Source organism: Phyllostomus discolor, chromosome 5 (genome assembly GCF_004126475.2).
Source record: "Phyllostomus discolor isolate MPI-MPIP mPhyDis1 chromosome 5, mPhyDis1.pri.v3, whole genome shotgun sequence".
In the NCBI taxonomy this organism is placed as follows: domain Eukaryota; kingdom Metazoa; phylum Chordata; class Mammalia; order Chiroptera; family Phyllostomidae; genus Phyllostomus; species Phyllostomus discolor.
Window position 1 is genome coordinate 162,957,485 of NC_040907.2, and position 24,635 is coordinate 162,982,119.

General features: G+C 50.0%; 1 protein-coding gene across 4 annotated transcripts in view; it reads left to right on the forward strand.

Annotated features, from left to right (window-relative positions):
* Window positions 1-24,635, forward strand: part of CASP7 (caspase 7) — a 35,755-nt gene that overhangs the window by 311 nt on the left and 10,809 nt on the right. Inside the window, exons 1-2 of one of the 4 annotated variants that reach the window (XM_036027325.1) lie at window positions 401-630; window positions 5,960-6,075. In XM_036027325.1, the coding sequence (XP_035883218.1) occupies window positions 5,960-6,075 (116 nt within the window). In that variant the 5' untranslated portion in view covers window positions 401-630. Of the gene's footprint in view, window positions 1-400; window positions 631-658; window positions 933-5,959; window positions 6,076-19,550; window positions 20,089-24,635 lie in introns of those variants that run through there. The other 3 variants (XM_028513127.2, XM_036027323.1, XM_036027324.1) reach the window with 3 other exon arrangements.

Consider the following 24,635-nt stretch of genomic DNA (forward strand, 5'->3'; position numbering starts at 1 on the left):
AAGGGAGCGCAGGGGAGGGGTAGGCTCTGAGGAGCACCCCCCACCCTCGCCCCCCGCATCTTCCAGCGACAGGAAGCCTGGAGGCCAGCTCTAACGTTTGCGTGACCGAGGACGCTGCCTTGGAGCTCTGCCAAATCTGCAGAGCGCCCTCTCCTCTCCGCTGTGAGCTGGGCGGTAGGATCTCATAGATCTCTGCAGACTTGACCTGCGCGCTCTCCGGTAGGCGCGGCAGCTGTGCGGAGGGAGATCTCTGGGAATTCTGTGAGCAGTGGACCAGGCCATTTTGCGGGCGACCAACTTTGCGAGGGTGTGTTCTCTCTGGGCCATGCACGCGACTAACTTTGTGGAACGCGCGACCCGTTTTGCATCGGGCGCCCCGGTTCCCAAACCCCGACACAGTGTGCCCGACAGTTGCTCGCCGTCAGCTGCAGGGCGCTCTCTTCCGCGACCGTGCGCACCGCCCCTTGGGAGAGCGCACTGTCCCGAGTCGGGACACTGGCCCCTCGAACTGTCGCGGGCGACTCCTCCCACTCCAGCGTGGCGGCTTTTACTTTCGTTTTTACGGGAGTGGCCTCAGACGCTAGCTGCGGAGGGACAGTGGCGGCCGCAAGCTCTGGCCGCGGAGGAACGGTAACTTCGGCTCGTGCCTCCGCTTTCGTCTTTCCCGCTTTGCTGCGCACCTCCTCACCCCCCAGCCCCTCTTCCGTCCTCCCGTCTGTCCCGCGCGTTCTTCCTTCCGCCGCAAGCACTGGCTGCCGGGCTGCCGGGCTGCCAGGAGCCGGTCCTTTGCAGCTAGGAGGCCCGACCGCTTGCGCTGAAACTTTGAGGAGAGGGCTCTCCGCGTCCCCAGCATCGCTCGCTTTGATCCGCCTGACCTCCCTTCCCTGCGAGCCAGCGAGCTTGCGTCACCCGGTGCTGCTGGAAAAGGAGAGGTGGGTTTGGAAGGGAAGGAGCGGTCGGTTCTCTCGCAGGGCTGACAGCCCCCAGGTTCCAGTTCCCGCGTCCCTGCTTGCCGGCTTGGAGGGCCTGGCTAAAGGTTGCAGCGAGGATGGAAGCGTCCGATCGCCTCTGTCAGGGCTTAGTATGCCGCACGTGGGCTGCGATCAGCACTGAGCCGGCACCCTTGTGCTGGACCCTTGAAGACCCCCTGAGGAAGTGAAAAAAGTCAGGACTCTCAGGCTGCCGGGTTCCCTTACAGCCTTTCTCTAGCGTATCCAAGTTTGCCGTTTGTGCGGCAGTACGTTTACTGGTAGGTGATTGTGTCATTCCCAGGCCTTTTTCCTTGAACTTCTGGACTGGCAGACAGCTGGGCGCTAACTTTTGTTTGCTTACTGTCTGTTTCCTCCTTGAGGACCTATATACAGCCTGACCTTCATCCTCGATAGACGGGTAATGCATAGGGACACGTCTGCCTGTTCTTTGAAGATATCAAAGTTTCTTGTGCAATGAGGGGTAAAGGCTCCAGTTTCCTAGCAATGCTCTGAGCATCAGGTGCCAGTGCAGCACTTGAATGCCCCCCGGAACCCCCTCTTCTCCCAGTGCTGGGGGAGAGAGGTGGGGGTCCTCGGGGCTGCTTCTCTTTGAGCCTCGCAGGATTGTCTTCACTGGGCCAAGAGTGGGGTGCAAGTGGTATTACATCAGTTTTTGGAGGAAGCAGCTGCATTCCCTCCCCCCATTAAAAAAAAAAAAAAAAAAAAGGTCAGACAGTAAGTAGCTGAGAAGCGATTTCCTACCAGATGTGTACCCAGTCGCCTGTGAAGCGTGTATAGAAATAATGACAAAAGCGTTTTTAGTTTTCAGTGTCTGTAAAAGCTGCTTAAAATATGAATGTAATTTTAAAATAGCAGTGAAGGTTGACCGTTGAATGTTTTCATAGTCTTGAGTGGTGTGGGCAGTGGTGATAATAGGGAATATTTATTGAGCATTTAGAATGGGTCACACTGTGCGTAGCATTTTACATGCATTGCTCCATTCAGCCTCGGTTTCCAGATGAAGAGACTGAGGCTTGGAGAGGTTGGATGCTTTGGTCAGGGTCCTCTGGTTAAAAGGGGGAGCAGCCAGTTTAACCCTTGATCTGCTCTTCACCACGACCGGGCTCTCCGTGGCCTCCCCTGGGTCCCTTTGGTTCTGCTGTGTGTCCCATATCGACCGTTCTTTTGTGACACTGAGTAACATAAACACTTTAAGTACATTTCAGTTAGAACACTTTTAAGGAGATATTTATTGAGTGCCTGCTGTGTACCTGGCACTTTTCTGTAAGTAGAACAAAAAACAATGATGATTAAGATAAGCTCTCAATCTGCAAAATAGAGTCCTAGTGGATAATAGCAATAGTCATAATAATAACTACTCTGGAGTGCCTGGTACTATTAATGTTTTATGTGTATCATGTATGAATGTATTTAAGAGAAGGTACATGTATTTAACCATTGAGTATGCAGTGTCCCGTGAACGACTGACTCCTCTCTGAGCCTGCGCCCCAGGAAGGAGGCACATACAGGAAAGCTACGTCAGATGTAGCCTGTCCAGGCACGGGAGAGCTGAGACAGGCCTGGATTTCCTTGATGGGCTGAGGACACATGGGGAGAAGGGGTCAACACCAAGTCTCGGCTTGACTGAAGTGATGTGACTGAGATCAGGCACCCCACTCAGTCACTGCCCTTGTTCGGGGTGAACTTGATTGCACTCGAAAATCAAGCCCAGCTTCCCAGGCATAAGAAAGTCACTGCATGATTGGCCTTCCAGATTTAAAAGTCAAGTCCCACTACCACACTGGCATGTTTTAGACAGACATTCGGCAGGTTGTTAGAAGGGGTGTTTGCTGTCCACCCCGACAGTGGGCAGCAGTACCCCAGAAAGGTGTTGTGTGGGTTTCACGCAGACCCTCCTGGCTTAGTGTTTGGAGGGGGAGTTCTAGAAAGCCTCCCGCCACAGAGCCGTAGAAATCAGCCTGAACTTCACCCCTCTGTAGCGATGGCCAGCCGAAGGTCTGTAACTACAAGTGGCCAAGAAAGAACATGAGCTGTGCCTCTCCTTTGATGGAGCAGGCTAGGTGTTTCTTAAGTGTGCAGTTCCTTCTGCCTGCATCGCCCCACCCCACCCCCTACTTCCCCTTCTCAGACCTCAGGTCGCACAGCTCCTCCCCTGAGAACCTCCCCCACGTCCTGGGGCCGGGTCCCCTGGTACCCTGCACACACCACAGCAGCAGCCGGACATCTGTGGCACGCTTTTATGGGGAACAGAGCCTCTTCTACACAAGGCAAGAGCAGGCCAGTTTGCTACAAAGTATAGCCCCCCTCCCCCCTCCCGGCCCTAGCACACTGCCTGGAGCAATAGACATGGAGTAAACACTCATCAAATGACTTCTCATTGGTCCCAACAATATTAAAAGAGCTATTTTGCAGAAGGTTTTTACACATAAAGGTCACGCCATTTTATCAACATACTGCCTAGATTCAGCCTCTAGGATAGTGGTATCTGAAGGCTCAAGGCTTTATTCACACCATGTGTTGAAGTTAGTGTGTCTTTTTCTGGTGGCTCTCATATAACTCAAACTTGCTCATTTTGAAAATATTTTACTGCTTTGCTAAATACCAATCCACAATGAAAGGCATTAACATCTTAAAACATTGTAACTCTAAACACTTTTTTACCACGAAGCGAAAATGTATTTCTTGATTAAAAAACAACAAAGTAATATGACAAACCCTAGAGAGAAATTTTTATTTTTTTAATTTAGATTCTAAACTTTAGGATCTAAACTTTAGTTTCTAAAAGTTTAGGAACTAAACTTTTTTGTTTTAATTTAGTGTTAAAACAAAAATACCAATCCACAATGAAGTCTATATAAAGGAAATGAAATAAAATCCTGTGTGCCTGGATCCCCCTTATCTATGGGGATAGGGTTATCTCTGTTTTCGAGAAACATTTTGAGTCCTAATCTGAAAAACCCATCTGCCTCCAAGCTGTAAACCCATTGGTGGCGATGGGAGGGGCGTTCGTGACACAGGCCACCTGGCTTCTAATGGTCATTGTACAGATCTGGTGTGGCAGCCTCCCTCCCTCTCAGTTCTCCCCTCACTGCCCAGTTCAGCCCTAAGGTGAGCTAGAAGGCGACGTGATAATGCCACTCAGAGCTCAAGGCCACCAGGTGGATGTTTTGCGGCCTTGGACACCTCCCAGAGGTGTCCTTCTGGGACTCCTTCTCACCCCCACCTCCCGCAAGCCATTTCTTGTGCTCTGGCATGCAGTATGCTCTGACAGATCAGTGCCTTCTTGTCTTCCAGTCAAGTGCAGACGTGCCCGAGGGGGCCCCATCAGAATGCACGCCTACACCTGACCCCTCGGGAGTGCTGTGTGCAATGGCTGAGAGATTGGGACCAGTGGAGATTACAGGCTGGAGAGTCGTGCCTTCGTTCTTGAGGCCGATCCCTTCGTGGGAAAGGAAATGGGAGTTGATTTAGGGGAAGTGACACTAGAACAGGCTCTGCTTCTGACGAGCTGCATCGCTTGTAGCTAGTTCTCTTCCCAGCTTTTCATTCGCTTAATATGTATCCAGTAAGCACCTCTGCATGCCAGGCACTTGCGCAATACTGAACGTACATCGTCATGCCTGAGCCAAGCAATAAGCAGAGTGCAAATAGATAAGACAGATACCAGGGCTGTAAAGGGAATGGGAATTGGGTGGGTGGAGGGGGTTGATGTAATAGGAGTGTAATCAAGGAGGACCTCTCTGCAGAGGTGCCATTTACACCGAATTCTGAAGATGGAGAATTAAACCAGGGGGGCAAAGATGGCACGGTCAGCAAATATGTGGGCGCTGACTCCTAGAAAGAGAGAACCAACCATGAGCCCAGATGGAGCCCGAAATGAGCATGGTGCACCCAGGGACTCCAGGGAGCAGCTAATGGTGCGAGGGTGAGGGGTGGCCTGGAGTGCTCGCTGCTGGCCTCCACCCGAGTCCTACTGTATTCGAGTTGCGTGACCTGGGACGAGTCATTAACCTTTTTCAGCCTCAACTTCCTCACCTGTCAAAAGGCAATTATCAGAGGGCTGATCGAACAGTGTTATCGGTCGTAAGGATGATCTGACAGTGTTATTGGGAGTACGGAAAATGTAACATGGATAAACCAGTAACAAATCTGAGTTTCTATCCTTACACTGTTCGTTGCTCAGCACAGAGGGAGTAGTAGGTGAGTAGGGGATCCTCTTGGCTGACAGTTCCCCCGGATCAGGGGTCAGCACGCCTGTTTTGTGAAGGGCCAGCTCGTGAGTCGTGTAGGCTTCACGGGCGCCGTTACCTGTTGTCACAGCCACTCAGCTCTGATTGTGGTGGGGAGAGCAGCCACCGACGATTCGTCAATGACTGTTCCAGTAAAACTTTATGGACAAAAGCGGGCAGTGGGCCGTAGTTCGAAGGGCCTTGACATCCAAGGACATGGGGTTAGATTTGAACTTTTAGATCATAGGGGTGAGTCTCTTGAAGACGACTGAGCCTCAGATAGATTTGAGGACATCCGTTTTGGGTAAAACCATGGGAAACAAAGAGCGAGCCTGATGCTGCAGTGCGCTCCTGTCTTGCACTGGGTCTGAGCCGCGCAGGCAGAGGATGAGCACCTTGTCACCTGGCGGGAACTGGGGGGAGTTTCTTGTTGTCTCAGACCTCGAAGGGCCTTCCCCAGCTCCTCGCACTCAGGGAACACTTAACAAAGCCGTGGCCGCTGGATGCTGTGGGGACTTGGTTTTCCTCCCCACTGTGCCCCCCTCTCTGCAACAGTGCCTGAAACAGAGTCGGCATTCGAGCCTTTGAATGAGCTGATGGGGCGGGAGCCCAGGCCTGGAGTCTCCATGTTCAAGACCGCTCGTCTCTAGGCTGAGGGGGAAACGGTGGCACCTAAGGAGTGCTGTTTAAAGACATCACGCTGGATCCCAATTTTCTGTTTTGTTTTTCCCCTCCCAGATGGCAGACGATGAAGGCCAAGGTTCTGCGGGGAAGCAGGGAGCTGGGGATTCGGGGGGTGAAGACACAGTGGACGCCAGGCCAGACCGGTCCTCGTTTGTCTCATCACTGCTCAGGTGGGTTTCCTCCCTGGCTGGGCTAGTCGGGGGCCCCGGGCCCCTTGGCCCGCCACGCTTCTGCTGTCTCTGGCCCCCACGGGGAGGGGAATGCTCAGGGGAAGGGGTTTGTGCTGCATGTGGGAGGTTCGCAAGGACCCTGCTGGCTCTGTGACAGCCCTAGGGTCCCCCGTGTACACTCCTGTGTTTCTGGGACAAGCCCAGCTGTGGGGGAAAACAGCCATGGGGGTCCCTGCTTGGTGGTTGTGTACCTGGGTGGCAGCCGCCCAGGAGTGAGGGGCTGTCCTTGCCAGAAGCGATCGGCAGCCACAGCCCTGAGAGCGGAGCCTGGGCTCCCCCCCACCCCGCCCCCTCCGAGGCATTCCATTGAAGGGAGTCCGCTGAGTCCCACTGTTTCCTTGATTGAGTTCACTGGTAAATTCCAAATCTTACATTGAATAATAATAATAATCTTATTTGTTAAACTCTTGTACACCATCAGCTCAGTATCACATGTAGTCCTTATAACCATTTAATAGGTAAGGAAACTGAGGTGCTAGGAGGGTTTAATAGCTTGCCTTTCTAATGATAGTTAATAAACGGCAGAGCTGAGCCCTGGCTGATGTGGCTCAGTGGACTGAGCCCCGGCCTGCAAATGAAAGGGTCACTGGTTCAATTCCCAGTCAGGGAACATGCCTGGGTTATAGGCCAAGTCCCCAGTAGGGGGGTGTGCAAGAGGCAACCACAAATTGATGTTTCTCTCCCCCTCTTTCTCCCTCCCTTCCCCTCTCTAAAAATAAATAAAATCTTTTTTAAAAAAAACCTTTAAGAAATAGCCCTGGCTGGTGTAGCTCAGTGGATTGAGCTCGGACTGCGAACCAAAGTGTCGCAGGTTCGATTCCCAGTCAGGTACATGCCTGTGTTGCAGGCCATGACCCCCAGCAACCCTCTCTCCCTCTTTCTCCCTCCCTTCCCTCTCTAAAAATAAATAAATAAAATCTTAAAAAAAAAAACACAAACAGGCCATCCCTTAAAAATAAAAATTTAAAAAACCCTTTAAGAAATAAATTAATTTAAAACATAAATAAATCAATGACAGAGCTGAGACTAGAACCCGCTTGGTACCAGCTCTGCTCACTTAATGGCTCTGCTGAGCTTTCCATTTCGAAGTTGAGGGTCACAGAGGGGTGAGTGGGTGGGGCTTCCTGACAATAGGCGGGGGCAGTCTGTGGGTCAGAAGCTTCAGACTTCTTGATAACTCCTAAGCCAGGCCCCACTGGCGAGGGACAGCCACAGGGGGGTTAAGGTTTAGGGTAGGGAGTGCTCCCAAGCAGTGCTCAGGAGGGGAATCCCTGGGGAGGAGGGGCAGCCTGGCCCCCTGCAACAGCCCAGAGAGAGCCTCAGGTTAACCATTCCAGACCACACTTGGAAAGGTGGGAAGACCATAGCATCCTGGACCCGAATCCCATTGGCATTGGCTGCTGTCGAGGGTCAAGAATACCCAGCGAAATGGCCATGAAATACAGTTCCAATTCCGGAAAACTCTTCCAAGCCATTAGTCAGCTGGTCCAGGCTGGACCATTCCCCGTTGCAGGCCCTTCAGAGCGGTGGCCTTCAAATGCTTTTGCTCACAGATACTCCCAAGTAATGTAACACTACACATACCCCTCGTACATTTTTAAGGTAATGCATAAATTACGTGACAAAATAGTTGCAGAAATGTAATAATATTTCAGTTCCCCAACTCCTGTGGGTATTTGGGTTAAGCAGGTTGCCTCTAAGTGAAAGAGAAACAGAAATTGTGTGACAGTCATTTCATAAGTCTTGGTAAAGTCTTTTGGTGTGCTCCCTAGAAGTTATGAAAATGAGTGGTGTATCCTAAATAATGACATGAAAAAAAAAGATTCCTTTAAGTGTTTCCAGTGAAATCGAAATCCGTAGTGTTCATTTCTCCTAGATTAAGTTACTTTTTCAGCTATTAATTCAGAGTTGATCTAAACAAATAAGCGTTGATAAATCAGCAGTGTTACTGTCCACATAAGCAATGTTGACAATAGAGAATTTTTGTGTTTATTTTGAGACAAACTCACAACATATGCCAAGGAGCACGACCTCAGACTCTTGGGAAACTAACAGTTTCACAGCTGCGTTTGCACATTTGAAATTAAGAAAGGAAACACCTGGAGGTGGAGAGTGCAAGGCCGGGACTGGACTGCAGGACAGTTAAGATTGTGTGTTCTCTTGAGGGTTAACACCCCCTTCCTGGGGTTACCTCTGGCGTTTCAAAGACATGCTAACCTAGACGCACAAGAGCAATGGAAGGGCTGGCTGAAGACGTAAGCGTGGTACTCAGAACCTCCCCAGACCACTCAAAATTACAACTACAGGACCATCGTCATTCCGAGTCACCTGAAATCCGGCTGAACAGAAGTCCTGAACTAAGGACATAAAGCAGCAGCCACGTTGAGACTGGTAGGAGGGGTGGAGATGTGGGACAGACTGGTCCCACACCCGCCTGTGGCGGTTAAGACTCTGGAGGGATATTTCAGCTGGAATGTGCCCCCTGAGGGGCGAGGACACCCAGCCCCGTGCGCACGGGGCTCCCCAGCCCGGAACACCAGTGCAGGAAGAGGAGCCCTCGTAACCTCTGGCTGTGAAAATCAGTGGGGACTCCATCTAGGTGAAACAGGGGGCTGCTGGCATACCAGGTGTCCTCTTAAAGGGCTGAGTACAGACTCACTCACTCTGAGCTCCAGACTAGGGACAGCAGCGGGGAAAGCACCAGGGACATACAGGGAGGAACTGAATTGTTTGGCTTCGGGGCAAGGGCCGGAGGGGCAGAGGGCAGGCACCCGTCTTCCTTTGTGGAGCCTTCCCCCACCCAGCCTGCCTGTCTGAGTCTCCATTAACCAGGCTAACACTGCTCTCACCCCACCGTGGCAATTCCCTGAGACCCCAGGGAATTCCCTGAGACGCAGTTGACTCTCAGGCTAGAATCTCTTTCAGCAGCTTTTCTTTACCCGCAGCTGGCCTGAGCCTGCACTGAGGACTCATAAAATCTCTGAGAAGTCCACAAACCCCAAATAAGCAGTGTCTAGATCCAGCATGCCCTGTACCTCTTGCCAAGTGACCCCAAGCTTGGCAGTAATGGCATCTGGCCTCGGTTGGCAGCAGAGCCTCTCTCAGGTGCCTGCAAACCCAGGACAGGCAGCGACCAACCACTGGTAACTTCGTAGCTCCTGCCAGGTGGCTCCAGGTGGGCACAGGTATCAGTTTACCTTTGCCTGCACAAGAGCACCTCCCAAGAGGCCTCCGAACTAACACATCCAGTGACTGGCTTCAGACCACACCAGTGCACCACCCAGTTAGCTCCACAAACAGCATACCCACAGGGTAGGCTCCGCAGGCACGAGAACTGTGCGAAAGGGGATTCTGCGGCAGTGGGTCAGGCCCCGCACAATAGCTTGTCCGCTACAGTCAAAGCCAGTCTTCACAGCCAGTAGACCTGAGGGCCAGTCCTACCCACTGACATTCCAAAAGCAATCAAGGCTTAACTACATCAGGAGGGCACAAGGGACACCCGGGGAGCACGTGGCTCAGGTGACCAGGGAGACTGCACCACGGGGCCCCACAGGATACCCTATTGGGATCGGGAGACATAGCATCTCTCCCTGATGCACAGAAAGAAACAAAGGGAGGCTGCCAAGATGGGGAGACAAAGAAACATGTCCCACATGAAAGGAGAGAACAAAACTGCAGAAAAAGAACTAAACAAAATGCAGTCTTCCAGATGCAGAGTTCAAAACAATGGTCGTAAGGATGCCAATGAACTTGGGAAAGAGGTGATGAGCTCAGTGAGACCTTTAACAAAGAGACAGGCAACGTAAAAATGGAGATAGAAAACATAAAAATGAACCGGTCAGAAGTGAAGAACACATGAGTGGAAATGAAGAGATTAGATGGAGCAGGGGATCCAATCAGTGATTTGGAAGACAAAGCAGTAGAAAACACCAAATCAGAACAGCAAAAGGAGAAAAGAATTAAAAAAGTGGCCTCTGGGACAACATGAAATGTACCAGCATTTGCCTCATGGGGTACCAGAAGGCGAAGAGAAAGAGCAAGGAATTGTTAACCTTTTTGAAGAAATAATGATGGAAAACTTCCATAATATGGCTAAAGAAATAGAAGTCCAGGAAGCACAGAGAGTCTCAAACAAGATGAACCCAAAGAGGTCCATGCCAACACACATCATAATTAAAGTGTCAGCCCTGGCTGGTGTAGCTCAGTGGATTGAGTGCGGGCTGTGAACCAAAGTGTCGCAGGTTCGATTCCCAGTCAGGGCACATGCCTGGGTTGCAGGCCATGGCCCCCAACAACCGCACATTGATGTTTCTCTCTCTCTCTCTCTTTCTCCCTCCCTTCCCTCTCTAAAAATAAATAAATAAAATATTTTAAAAAAGAAAAAATAAAGTGTCAAAGGTTAAAGACAAAGAGAGAATCTTAAAGGCAGCAAGAGAAAGACAGTTATGTACAAGGGAGCATCCGTAAGACCGTTAGCTGATTTCTCAACAGAAACTTTGCTGGCTAGAAGGGATTGGCACAGAATATTTAGAGATGAAAAGCAAGGATCTACAACACAGATCACTCAGTAAGGCTATCGTTTAGAACTGAAGGACAGACAAAGAGCTTCCCAGACAAGAAAAAAAACGAAAGGACTTCACCATCAAACCAGTATTATAAGAAATGTTAAAGGGTCCTCTTTAAGAAGAAGAAAAATCAATGATAAAATGGCAATAACTACATACCCATCAATAATTACTTTAAATGTAAATGGACTAACTGCTCCCATCAAAAGAGAGGATAGCACAAGACTCGCAAAGACTGAAAGTGGTGGAAAAAGATATTTCATGCAAGTGGAAATGAATAAAAAAAAAAGCTGAGGTTGCAGTACTTGCGAGGGGAACCAAAAAAACCCCAGAATTTATTTATAAAAAATTGTGTATTCTTACATGTTCAAACTTCAGTCACCTTCAAAACACTCTCCATGTTATGCAATAACACCTATGAAGACATTTTTTCCATTGCTCAAAACAGTTTTCAAACTTGTGAATTTTGTTGCTTTTTAGTGCTTCTGCCATTTTTTTCACCTTTTCTACATTGTCAAAATGTTTCCTTTTGAGGCCTTTTTTCATCCATGGAAATGAACAAAAAAAAAATGCTGCTTGGGGCAAAATCAGGTGAATAGGGAGGGTGGGGCATGGGAGTCATGCTTTTTTTGGTCAAAAACTGCTGAACACTCAGCGGGGTGTGGTCAGGTGAGCTCATAAATCACCCACCATGAAATGGGCAAACTCGTTGAAAGAGTCTTCAAAAAAAATCCTCCGAAGCTCTGTGCAGCCTCTCACAACAATGCCAGCTGCTGCACTGATACTGATGGATTCCTAGAACACCCACCTGTGGGGGAAGCCTGTACCTCCAGGGGCCCGCCCTCCAGAAGCTAATCCCAGTTTTCTTTGGGTCTCCCCTCCTATACCAGACAAAACGGACTTTAAAACAAAGGCAAAGCAATTCAGATTCCAGCTATTTATCCAAAGAAACACAATGCACTTAATTCAAAAAGACATGTGCATTCTGTGTTCATTGCAGCTTTATTTACAATAGCCAGAAATGTGAAAGCAACATCCTAAGTGCCCATCGATAGAAGAATGGACCAAGAAGACGTGGAACATATGTACAACGGAGTATCGTGCAGCCGTAGGAAAGAAGGAAGCCTTGCCATCTGCAGTAATGTGGAGGACCGAGGGGGTGTTATGCTAAGTGAAGAAAGGCAGGCAGGCAAAGACAAACACCATGTGATTTCACTTATATGCGGAATCCCCCCAAAAACAAATAAAGGAACAAACGGAACAGGAACAGATACAAAGAACGTTCTGATAGTTAGTTGCTACATGAGAGGGGTGTTTCGGGAATGGGTGAAAAGGGGGAAGGAAATAAGATGTGCGGATTGCCAGTCATAAAAGTGGTCACAGGGATGTAAAGTGCAGCACAGGGAAATAGATGTGCACGTCAATAACATCGTCATAAGCATGTATGGTGCCAGGCGGGCACTAGCCTTATTGGGGTGGTCTCTGTGTAAGTTACATAAATGTCTACTCACTATATTGTACACCTGAAAGTAATGTAATATTGTACATTAACTGTAATTGAAAAATGAAAGTCATTAAAGGCACAAAAGAAATTCTAGGCCTGAGGTGGGACTGCCTACTGTGACCTGCCCAGTTTGGAATTTATGGTCCGATCACCCTTTCCGTGGAAGGGGTTACTTTCTGTGGGACCCCTTTTATTCATCCACATTATTAAATCTTTAAGCACCGAAGTAATTATTAAATGGAAATTGCATTGTAATTGCAACTTATGATGGAACGGGTTGGCTTTTAAAGCTGGCTTATGAATAAATGCACAAATAATACTTATTGCTAGAAAGACAGAGGGTAGAATCACCTCTTTTTTCTTTTCCTTTTTTTTTTATTTGTAGAGATGGAAGTGCTGAGAAACCATGAATAAATACATGGAGCAGCAGGAGTGTTGTTACAATAATGTCTCTTAATTCTTTGAATTCCTTCCAAGTTCCGTGCCAGAGAATGACAACTCAATTAGCTCCTCCTTCAATTGTTTGGAAAATTAAGAATTGGAAACTACCTGACTTTCAAAGAACTGTTACTCAGCCCTTAGAGACATTTATATTTTCAGTTTCTGAGGCTTGAACACAAAGAGGCTTTACCGAAACTTCTCAAACAACGGTTTCTCTTTCACTTTGGAGGCAACTTGTTTAACCTAAATACTGCCACAAAGATAAGGTCATTACAGTAGCATTAATGAACATTTGTTAGGGTCCTTTTTTTTGGAAAATGCTTTTCAGCCAATGCTTTTAAATATATATACATATTGTATATCTACTTCATATAGATTATATATATGTATTTTGTTGTTGTCGTTGTTGTTGTTGTTGTTAATGTGGCCATTAAGACCTGTGTGCTGCAGATGTGGCTCATTCATTTGTGGAAAGTATCCCCTGTGTACTCCAGTTAACGAAGGCAGTTCTCCTTATCAAACCAGCCAGCCAGGCAAGACTTGTTTTCAGGCAGTCAAGGCCTGATGCATTTGTCTGTCTGTTCAATACATGTGCGGTGGGGCATCCCTGTGACACCCATCTGGTTCCCGAACTCTCATTCTGGGGTGGGTGGATGGGGGCGGGGACGGCAGGAGGAAGGGCAACAGCCCGACACTGTGCTCACCTCTTGGGGTCCATGTTTGCTCTGCCCTCACAGGCCTTTAGCTCCAGGGTGGTGCTGTCTGTGGGAATAATCAGGGATTGGAAGTTATTATGCAAGAGTCACATCATTCCCATTCCACTCTGCCGACTACATGTTCTCAGCATGTAACTGAATTTGGAACTGCCCGGTGTGCCCCCAGAGAGCCCCATTTCTAACGCCTCCCTGCGCCCTTCCCAGACTCCTGTGGCAGCCAGGAGCCCCACCCCAGCGCCTGGTTCAAGGAGACTCAGGGACACATACCTGAAGCGCCCCTTTGTCGGAGGACATGGAGGTTTTGCCATCAGCTAAGGTCCAGGGTGGGTGAGGAGGCTGGGAGAGGGGAGGTGGTGTCTAACCCAGGCCAGTTTCAGGAAAAACACAAGTGGAAGGTGAGGTTGTGGCTATTTATTCCCCCCAAACTGCCTGTCTGACACCTCAGAAATCCTTCCAGCACCCTGTGTAAAGGCCTCTGCCTTAAAAACCCATCATTTTGCAAAACTGGACGTGCTCTGTGGCGTGGGTATTGTTTCCTCTTAAGTCCTTTGGAAACGTAGATGAGCCGGGATAATTTTCTGTCTTCTAGTTCACTATACCTTTTTCATAGCATGGTCAAGGTCAACATCAAGCCTTATGTTCTCCAAAGAGTCAGTAAGCCAAGTATTTAAATTAAATTCCCTTTTCTGAACTGGTTAGTTGATTTATTTTTTTTTTAGCATAGAGGAAACTTAAATAACATGTAAAAGGAATGAGTGGGAACATTACACAGGGCAGAGCAGCGTAGGCAGTAACTACTGAACACCGCTAGGACCGTGTGTCACCAGATCTTCGAGTCTAAGTGAGACCAGGATTGTTCGCGTGGGGAGGCCGTTTCTCTCTAGGCACCCGCAACGCTCGTGTCTTCTGCCCCAACAGAGCTGTCAGCGCGGTGAGTCGCCTCCTTTGGTTGCATGAGGAGTAAGACGTGATTGTTGAATGGTTGAACAATACTGAGCTACGCTAAATGGCAGTTGAATGTGTTGCTCTTCCAGAGAGTGAGATGTCTGTTGCTTATTTTCTCTGCCTGCACGAGGCCAGCTCAGACCCACGTGTTAGTTGCTATACTGGCCACCTGCTAAGGAGGCCGCTTGAATAAAATTCCACCAGGATTTGTTACGTACCCTTAAAATTCTGATTTTTCCCCTCTGTGTTCTACTTCAGAAGATGAAAGTTTCTTTCCTCTAGGAAAGTATTACTGGCTTTGAAAGTAGCCATTGGAGATGCCATTTTTCGGTCATTAGCTTATTACTTGATTCATTCGTTAAATATTTAAGGAGTGACAGAGTGAGGGTAAGTCCCTCACACCAAGTAGCTGGTGAGTGGCGTAGCCAGGATTTGAACCTGCACGCACAGCTGCCTCTCGAACCCTCAATCCCCACTCCCTACTGCCGCCTTTATGCGCCAGGTTCTGTGTTAGGCTCTGGGGCTGCAGCCGTGAACAAGACCAACAGCCCCCCTGCCTCAGACACTCAGGGTCTTGTAGAGAAGACGTGGAGCCCGTAGTTGCGGTATGATGGCCCTGGGACGGGGCAGAGCTGGGCCCTGGGGAAGTAAAATTAAAAAGATCACCCAGCCTGGTCCGGGTGGTCCGAGAAGGCCCCCGGAGACGAGACATGTGTGCTGAGACTTGATGGGAAGGGGGAGGTTGTGGAGGGGAGGGGGCAGGTGCGGCCCAGGGTCATCCCAGCTGGCAGGATGTGGGATGATGGGGAGGAATGGCAGAGAGAAGGCGGGGGAAACGGCCAGGAGTCAGAGTTTAGAAGGGCTCGTCTGCAGGTCACAGTAAGGATTTGGAATCAATCCCAAGGACGGGAAGTCACTAAGGGGTTTTGGTGACGTGGTCCATTACACACACACGGGAACACCCAGCGAGCTGCACTGTGCGGAATGCACTGAAGGGGGCCCTGTGGGAGGGGAGGCAAGTTAGGGGTGGCCACGGCGCTGCAGGTGGGAGTGGGGGGCTGCAGGCGGGAGCGGGACTGGGCAGGCGGGCAGGGGCAGCCAGACTCCAGAGGTGCCTGGGAGGTAGACACCGAAGGGGAGACAGTGAGGAGAGTGGCACCTGCACCACGGGGGTGGCTGAAGTCACCCAGGAACCACTGAGCCCTCTTGCTAGGAAGAGGGGTGACGACATTACTGTTCTCCTGTCACAAGGACAGGACGGCACCGACATCTGCCACCTTTCACCGCTCCCCTCAACCACTTTGCCGAGCAAGACTTCCTGAGAAACGTGGGTGCTGTCAGAGACCCCATAGGCAACGGATGAGACTGTCTGTGTGTCGGAACGGTGTCCATTATCACACCTGCCCCGGCGACACCTGTGCTGGGACCTCCATGCCTTACGGATTCTAACTGGGATTGTTTGTCCTGCTAAAATTTATTTAACTCACTGGGGTGATCTGAGGTATGCTACTTCCTGCGAATCTGGAAGGTTTGGCAGCCCCTCCCGTTCCCCTGTCTGCTGTCAGATGTGTGGATGCAGATACCGGGAGTGTCACAGGTTGCTCTGGGTGCTCCCACCAGTGGATGGCAATCACCTCCTTCCCCCACATCCCAACCCCCGCTCCTTTCTCCAAGGGCTCAGAATTACTGCCTGGTAAGGCAGTGGAGGGGGGAGTGACACCCCCCACCTGTCTCTGATTGAGGACAGACTGCCCACCCAGCCTTTCCCTGGAGACCTCAAGGATTCTGGGAAAGGGGAAGAAGCCTCCTTTTCTCCCCAAAGCTTGGTGGGTGGTGGGGAGCGGCACTTGCCCTGGGTGGGTAGTTCCAAGCCCTGAGTCCCATCTTGGCTTTCTGTCTCACGGCCACTAGATGGCACCACAGCATCGTTTTATTTCCATTGCGTTGGGCTTTGAATAAGCCCATACTGTTCTTTGCTTTCAAGTTTCAGGGATGTCCAACCCGTGGGCCAAAATAAAATCGTAAATTTACTTAAAACCTTTTTTTTTTGATCATCAGTTTTCATTAGTATTTGTGTATTTAATGTGTGGCCCAAAGACAATTCCCTGATAGTTCCTAACTTTATGCTTATTGAAGAACATTAGGAAAACAATACAACCACAAAGAAAAAAAAATATCCAAGGTATTACTTTCAAATTAGTGAAGTGTTGGACTTTTAAAAAATGACCTAGAAGAAATACATGACGTTCCAGCAGCAACACGCGTTATGAGCCCTGGTTTAGGGAGCAAAGCCAGGTAGTGTCCGCTGGGAACGGCACCCTCAGACGGGAAGGCGACCCGGCACCAGCACCCAGCACAGGTCACCTGCCACCCAAGTGACCGATGTGGTCCCTGCCTCGGACACAGACTCGGGTTGTTACTGAGTGTCCAGGCACGACTACAGAGAACAGTTGATAACAAAACATAACTACTTGCCGGGTTGTAGGCGGCCAGGTGGGAGCCGCGGAAGGTTGGGGCGAGGAAGGAGCGGGGAGCACTGCGGCCGAGTTCGGGGCGAGTCCTTGGAGACGTAGCAGGGGGTCATCCAGGGACTAAAGGGCCTGCCAGCCCTGGGCTGGGAATCCGTGGGCTGCGTTTGGTCCCGGGGCCGCCACGGGGAGCCCCTGCAGGTTCAAACCCACCCTGGCTGTGCAGCCAGCATCCCCCGAAAAAGGCCTCACTCAGGAGCACGTCCGCTGGGAGGTCAGATTCCTTGCCGAGCTGTGCTCAGGGTCCGAGTCAAAGGAAATTAAAAAGAAGAAAAGTAAGGAACTGGCTTCCAAATTTCCTCTAGGCCTGGGTGGGGCCTGCGTGTCCCTGCCCAGGGCTTAGTTTAGCTTCCTGTTCCTGAAGGAAGAGGTCTGGGGAAAAAAGGCTCATTTTCTGAATTTGATAAATTCCCAGTGTTCCGGGCGTCCTGGCGTTCCAACCTGGGTCCACCTGGAGTGTGTTTAATAACTGCCACTTATTGTGATTTTTCTTTCTTGGGATGGCAACTGGAGTTTCTCGCCTAATGAGTGTTACATTGTAAACAGGCCCCTGTAAAAAAATGTGTTATTTGTGTAATTATAAGAGAGACGCAGGTGGCCTGCCTTTTCATTTGGAGAAGGAAGAAAAACAAATGTTTTAGAAGCACCAATGCTTTGGAATCAGAGGGAAGAACAACAGAGAAAGCAGACCTTAACTTGTGCCCCCCAAAAAAATGTTTCAAGTTAAGTGAAAGCTATTGGATCCCACCCCTTGATTGAAAGATGCCAGGTCTGTGACCCCTAAGAGGAAAGAAACGTTCAGATGGGGTGGTTCCCTTTTAGTAAAGGAAGCCGTCAAGTCCAGATGCCGCCATGCTGGACGCCTGTCTCCCAAATCTGTATATGAAGAGTAATAAAGAGTTAGGGCTGTATTTGAAGCAGGGACGATACCACTTAAGTGACAGTGGAAGCAGACAACCCAGGTTCAGATCCTGGCCCTGTCCCCTCCTCGGTTCAGGGATTATATCAAGTCCTTGAGCCTTTCTGAGCCTCAGTTTCCTCACCTGTGTAGGGATGTGAATACCCACCCACTGGATTGTAGTGGAAATCGAAGTAACTGTCAGCTTGCTGACTTAAGCTGATGAAGAAATCACAGCGTCACAATATTAAAATTGGAAGACTCCACAAAGGGTAAATTACCCCATTTCCTTCTATAACGATCAAGGAACGTTGAGACCAGAGAGGTGAGGTGTTCTACCCATCGTCACCCAGCAGATCCAGGACCGAGACCCAGGCCTCGGTTAGGGTCCAGTGCCCCCCCCCCCCTTACACCAAGTGCCACCCACAGCTGCAGAGGCATCAAACTGTTCAGCCACATTAATCCACCAGCAGAGCGTTTTTTTCTTCTCCCCACGTGGGTCAGCAAATTTAATTCTTCGTTGAAACTGAGGGAGGGTTTATGGACAGCAGTTCCCACAGGGCTAGCCATGGACTTGTGAATAAAGACGGCCAAGTGCACGCGTCAGGGGCAGGGAGCCACACCGCTGAAACACAGTCTTGGGGTGGAGAAACTGCGGGGCGGTTTGTGGACAGTTGTAAGCTCCAAGGTTAAAAGACAACAGTGGGGAGCGGGGCGGGGGGAGAAGACGAGGTTTTCATAGTAATAGAAATTGTGAAACATAGTATAAAATTAACTCTACGAGTAGAAAAGTGCTATGAAAATAAGAGCTGTTGCTTCTTCAGGGAACACGCAGTCACAGACAGCAAGTGTGCGTAATGGGCTCGCGGGTTCCAGCCCCGAGCGCGCTGCTGCGGCGGTGGGCTCTGCACCCGGCAGGCGTCTGTTTGCGTGTGGTCAGAGGAGAGGGACAGAGATGGGTGAGGTGGCCGTGTGAGAGTGAGGACCGAAGTGTGGCAACTGTTCCGAATTCCAGGGACCAGCAGCCGCCGCGCCGCCCTCACCGCATCTTCCATTGGTTTCAGGCTCTTGAAGGAGAATCCAGCCCTGGATTTCCCACAGATGATGCTTGTTTGAGTCCTCTGTCAGTTTTTACTCTCAGGTGTCTCTCTGCCCCTCTTTTTAGCGGGGAGGAGGGAAACGTGGAGGGGGACGTTCAGAGAGAGAATCCCCCCCCCCCCCCCACAGCCTGTTTTAAACCGACTCTGCTTCCCAGGGTGTTTGTGCAAACCGAGTTTCGGAGAGAAGTATGTGTAGCCAGTTTTCTCTCTGGGTCACAGGCCCGAGGTGGAGATGATTGGAGGTTTGCCCAGAGTAGCGACTGTTGGACTTTGACTCCATCCGCTTCACACCTTTCACTGACCGTGACCCTGAACCAGGAAATGGAGAAAAGCTTTGCGGAGCCGTTTGCTCAAATAAGTGTCGGGTTTTTCTGTGTTCACATTGTCCCCTTTGCTTCTGGAGGGGCGAGGCGGGGAACTGTAGTCACTTCTGGGTCATTTACTTCATTCAGGACCGTGGAACGACGTGTATTTGAAAAGCGAGACAGCTGGTGTGCCTCTGAGCCTTTTGTTATTTGTGTTAGTACCTCCAGTGCTTTTGGAGGGAAGGAAAGAACCGAATGAGTCTAAATTGTTTGTTTGGTTCACGCAAACTCACTTCCTGTTTTTGTTCATTTACTTACCTGCCATTTCACACATTTTGCATTATTCCTGCATGGGCTGTGTTTTGGTTTTTGTTTTGGGGTTTTTTTGTTTTGTTTTTGGCCAGCTTTTGTAGATTTGGCCCTTTGGTGGGTTGCCCGCCCCTGTGTGCTCAGCACTTTCAATCGCTGTGTAGGATTTTATGCTGATTCTCGGCCCCTGGCCTAGCCATTCCTCTGTTGTTTCCAGCTTTTTGCTCCAAGACGTGGTGCCACTGGCTGCTTCTCGGTGGCAATGCGGGTCTTTTCGTCCTTTGGACCTCACGCACAGAGCAAGTCTCTTTGTTCCCGGGGCGCTGTCGCCGGGTGGGGGGGAAGCTGCCCTGTGGAGCCCAGGCATTTCTGCAGGTCAGCAGAGACCGGGGAGGCCAGTGTGATTTTTTTTTTTTCAGCGCCAGTGTGAACGGTCCCGTGGAAAACTCCAGCGGGCAGCTCGCTGCTGATTCAGTCACCGGCCTTCAGGGCCCGGCGGGCTGTGCCAGCCTCTGCCTGCCGCTGAGCTCCAAGCATGTTGAGTTTTTATTATTACAGAGAAGAGGGGAGCGCGCTGCCCGTCGTCGCGGGGGCGAGCCTCGTTCTGCTGCCAGGGGGGGCGCTTTCGGATGGAGCCCTGAGGTATGTGGCCCTGCCTCTCTCCTTTCCTCTCGGTCTTGTGCTGTGCCTCTCCATGTGTCCGGGCCGTTGGGGATGCCCTCTGTCGAAATGTTGAAACCATGAATGAATCATCCCGAAAATATTTAGACAAAGCGGCTATGGAAACCAGAGCCTGGTTCCGAATGAACCGGCCCGGGGAAATGTGTGCCTGGGGTGTGTTTACTCTGGAGCTGATGAATGTCCGCATGCAGACAGAGCTCCTGGGAATCTGGTCCCGGGGAAGATAAGTCAGCAGCGGGCTTGCAGGCCACATCCGGTGAGTCCCTTCCGGACTTAGGAAGGTAAAATTCATGTCTCGGGCAGGCTGGGGGACCTGGGAGAGGATGCCACCTGTGCTTGTCCCCTCCGGCAATGGGGAAAATTCCACCTGCACCCAGAATGGATTGTAAGTGTTCACCGTGCCCTTTCTGAGATTGCTCCCTGTCTACTTCTTTGTCGAGGAAGCCGACTGTTTTTAATCCACTGTTTTCTGGCTAGGAGTTGCTGAGACTCTTCCGGGAGATTTTTTTTTAATATAAATAACCATCTGAGCTTGGGTTGTAATTTTTTGCCTCTTGACTTTGTTGACGTGACTGAGTTGGCCTCGCACTGTGAAATGGGAGGCTCTGAAACATGGCCGTCGACCTAAGCGGTTAGGATAATCCAGTTCCTTCCCGATCAGCGAAGCCAGCCTGATCTGTGTCCCCAGCAGAGACCCAAGTCTGTCTGAACGCATCTGGGAAGGGAAGATAATGGTCTTTGCCCGTGCTGGTGAGGGCAGACGACACCGAGAAACAGTAAGGCTGATCAGGAAGCATCGTGGTGAACCAGCCTGCCTCTGTCCATTCACTGCCCCTTGGTGCACACTTAAAGTGCACGAACTAAGTCATTGCATCAGGCACTCACAGTCATTGCCACCTTGCTTATCGGGTCCTAAACACAGTGATTTCCTGGCCAGATTTACTTTTTAAAATCTGTAGCCAATTGTGGAGCACATGAGCCTTTAAGAGGATTTAAACTTTTAATTCACTGGCCCGGTTTATCGTCAGCGTGGCACCTCCCAGCAGGTTCCAAAACAAGAACCCTGTTTTTCCTCTTAAATTAATCATCTTGGCAAGGTCTTCACAATGTAAAAAAAGGTCAAGATAAAGGGAAGGGGGCAAGGGAGAAGGCAGAATGGGGAGAGGGAGAATCTGGCTTTAGGACAGCCTGGCCCGCCGTATTTGCTGTGTTTTTTATGTCTCTCGTCGGGACCTGAGGGAATAAGTGGGTGATGATGACCGCTGGCACCCTTTGTGAGGCATAGAGCACGACCCCGGTATTTAGTGAGGTGACCTGGGGGCACCCGGAGCGGCTCCCCCACCGTTCCCACCGCTGGTCCGATTTGGGAGCAGGGCTGGTTTCCGTGGATCTGAACCTGAAGGAAACCCAGCGTGCCCGCCCCTTGGGGTCTGTGTTCACCCACGTTCCAGCCTCTGCTACCCAAAGGCCCCGTGTAGAAGTGGGACACCAGGAACAGCCACCTGCAGAAAACCTTATCTTCTGCGGGATGATCGGCAGCTGAAGACGTTTCTAATCTGATCTTGGAAAGCTTCTTACAACCGTCCTCCTTCCCTGCCCGGCTCCCGCCCCTATGAGAAACTGTCCCCCAGCGGCTTTTGGACTGTTGTCACCTTTCTGCCATTGGCTGATTAATTAGCACAGTCTCTTTGGAGCCCCTGAGGCCCTTGCTTCTGGCCAATAGCAGTTGTTTATCTGATGACCTGCTTGGCTCTGGCACTTGATTTCCAAACAGACGGTAACTGTTTGAGAGAAGCTGGGGGGTGGGGGGGTGTCGGGACAGGGTCACACAGCTTTCCTCCTCGGACTGCGCTGATGGTGAGGTGCAGCTCTGGCCAGGCCACACCGGGTGCGCACCAGCTTTGCACACACAAGCGGGAATGAGGATGCCATTGCAGGCTACGTGGCTTTTCCTGGAAGCATTTTGGTTGTAATTGGAAATTTGGGTTTAATGTTCAGCTCGACTGTTCCCCCGGGAGACCTTGTAGGTTTCATGGAAAGTCGTAAATCTTGGCACGTGGCCCTAAACACACCTGGCTGCCGCCCAAGGGCACCTTCCACAGCATGTGCCTCCCGAGGCACATTTCTGGCCAGGAACCAAGGGGCCCAAAGTCTGCACCCACGTGGAGAGCGTGTTGGTAGGGTGGGGCGAGCTGGTGCTCTGCACCCTGCCTGGGAGGGGGAATGGTGGGCAGGCTATCTGCTGCCACGGGCTCTGGGAGTGGCTGGGGGATGTGAAATAAGAGTGGAGACAGCAACGAAAGGCCAGAGGCAAGAGGGTCCATGCAGTGGGCAGACAGTGCCAAGACCCTCGACCTTCAGAGCCTGTGAGCATCTCCAGGAAACGCCCAGTCCTGGCCCGAGATGCTGCTTCTCTAGGTCAAGGGTGAGGCCTGAGACTCTGAGACTAGGTGCTTGATGTTAGTCCTCATAGTAAACCTGGCCTCTACCGCTGTCTAGCTTTGTGATCTCGGGCAAGCTAGTTTAATACTTCTCTGTTAAACAGGGTTAATGCTTCAGAGATGTGAAGATTACATGGGGGATAGATGTAAAGTAAGTGATCAAAAGTCGGTACTTACTATTGTTGTTAGTATGGACACATAGAAGAGTATGTTTAAAAAGCTAGGGGGAGGGGGTCGAGCCACACTGGGAAACAGAAAAACGGGGTGTCTAGGGCACCTTTCAACAAGGAGCATAAAAATCCAGCAACCTTCAATATAGGTCAGATCTCAAAACCTATTTGCAGCAAGTGATTTGCAACTATCAATAATTAACTTATTCACACTTAGCCTGTTAACAGGCTAACAGTCAAAATTCTTTCCCCCATTTTTTCCTGCTTCCTGCCTGCAGCCGGCTCCCATAGCACAGGAACCTGCTTGTAATGATGCGAGACAATAACAATAGTAATAACAAGAACACTTGTGTACTACTTACTACACGCCGCACACCATTCTGAGTACTTTGGGAATGCTGACTTGTTTATCAAGCCCTGAAGCAGGTGCTGTGTTTCTGTCCTTTTTACACGTGAGGAACCCGAACACAGACAGGTGGGGTCACTTGCCCTCTGTCACTGAGCTGTGTGGTGGAGCAGGGTTTTCAACCTCGACGGCCCAGGCTTGGAATCCACAGACTTACCCATTGTATCATCCTTGGAGAGTTGCTTTATGAAAATGCAAGTAAATATAAAGATATTTATTTCCCCCTCATTTTCCCCCCAGAAGGTCGTAGCATCTTGTTCTCATTGGTCTGCCCTTCTGTTTTATTCTGTGCTCGACAGGGCTTACTGGAAGTCATCCCCCATCAGGACACAGAGCTTCCTCATTCTTTGCACAGGACTTGGTGGTCTCGATCAAAGACCCTGTTTTTACATCGCAAACAGGAAGCAGAGACTGCCCTGCTGGTCACTGTGGGTGTGAATACACTGAACAAACACGTGTCTGCCAGCCCGGTCTTTTCATTGCGGGATGCTGTGACGGTTCCACATTGGAAATGAGAGGAGGAGCAAGGGAGAGAAAGGAAGAGAACTGTCAAACCAGAAGCATTTCCCAGTAGTATTAGATGGCACACACAAAAGAAGTACTTAAGCAAAAACAGTTGTCCTGTGGTGCAGAATCAGTAACCAGAGGCTGCCCTGAATGAGCTGCCTCTCAGAAGTCAGTTCCCTTTGCTGTGAATTCGTACCTCTGCAGCAGGCATCGGGCAAAGGGAAGGAACAGCGCAGTTCTCACGGGCGTCTGGAAGGCCCAAGGGGGTGACAGAGAGAGAATCCCCAGAAGGTGCCCCAGAGCCTTCCAACTGTTAGGCAGCAGGCTCTAACCTTGAACTCGGGTCCTTACAGGATGCATCTGTAGTAATGGACTTCAGTGTACTTTCTTTTCCTTGGCGCTTTCTCCTTGATACCGTCTTCATAACCATTTCCTCCTTTGATTCGTCCCTCCAGCTACATGCTTGAAGCTGGTCATCAGGGTCTGCTCCCCAGAGTTAGGCTACAGGTGGAGTTTTCCCGAGGCCAGTGCCTCTTCGGAAGATGAACTCACTGGGAGTGAACTGATGATCACGCTGTAATACATATCCGTGGTCTGGGAAGACCTCGGTTTAACAAAGAGCTGTTTTGGTTAGAAAGAAAAATTAATATTGACTGACTCAAACCCAGAAAGAGGAAGTAGATATTCAGTTTGTTTAGAAAAATAAGAGTTCAGGTTAGGGGCAGGATAGGTAAGGGAAATTTTCCTTACCTCCCTTTTGAGATGTTTACCAAGAAGAGTCACACTTCATATTCAGTTTTAAGGTACTTTTTATAACTATGGAAAGCATTTTCTTTAAAGTGTATGTATCTTTACTTCCTTAGTGTGTCCCTTTAAAAAAAAACCCAAACAGTTAGTTTTCCAAATTCTATTCTGATAGAAACAGATTCCTTTTTTCCCCCATGTAACTTATGTCCAAGCCTGTTTTTCTTTCTTTTAAAATTT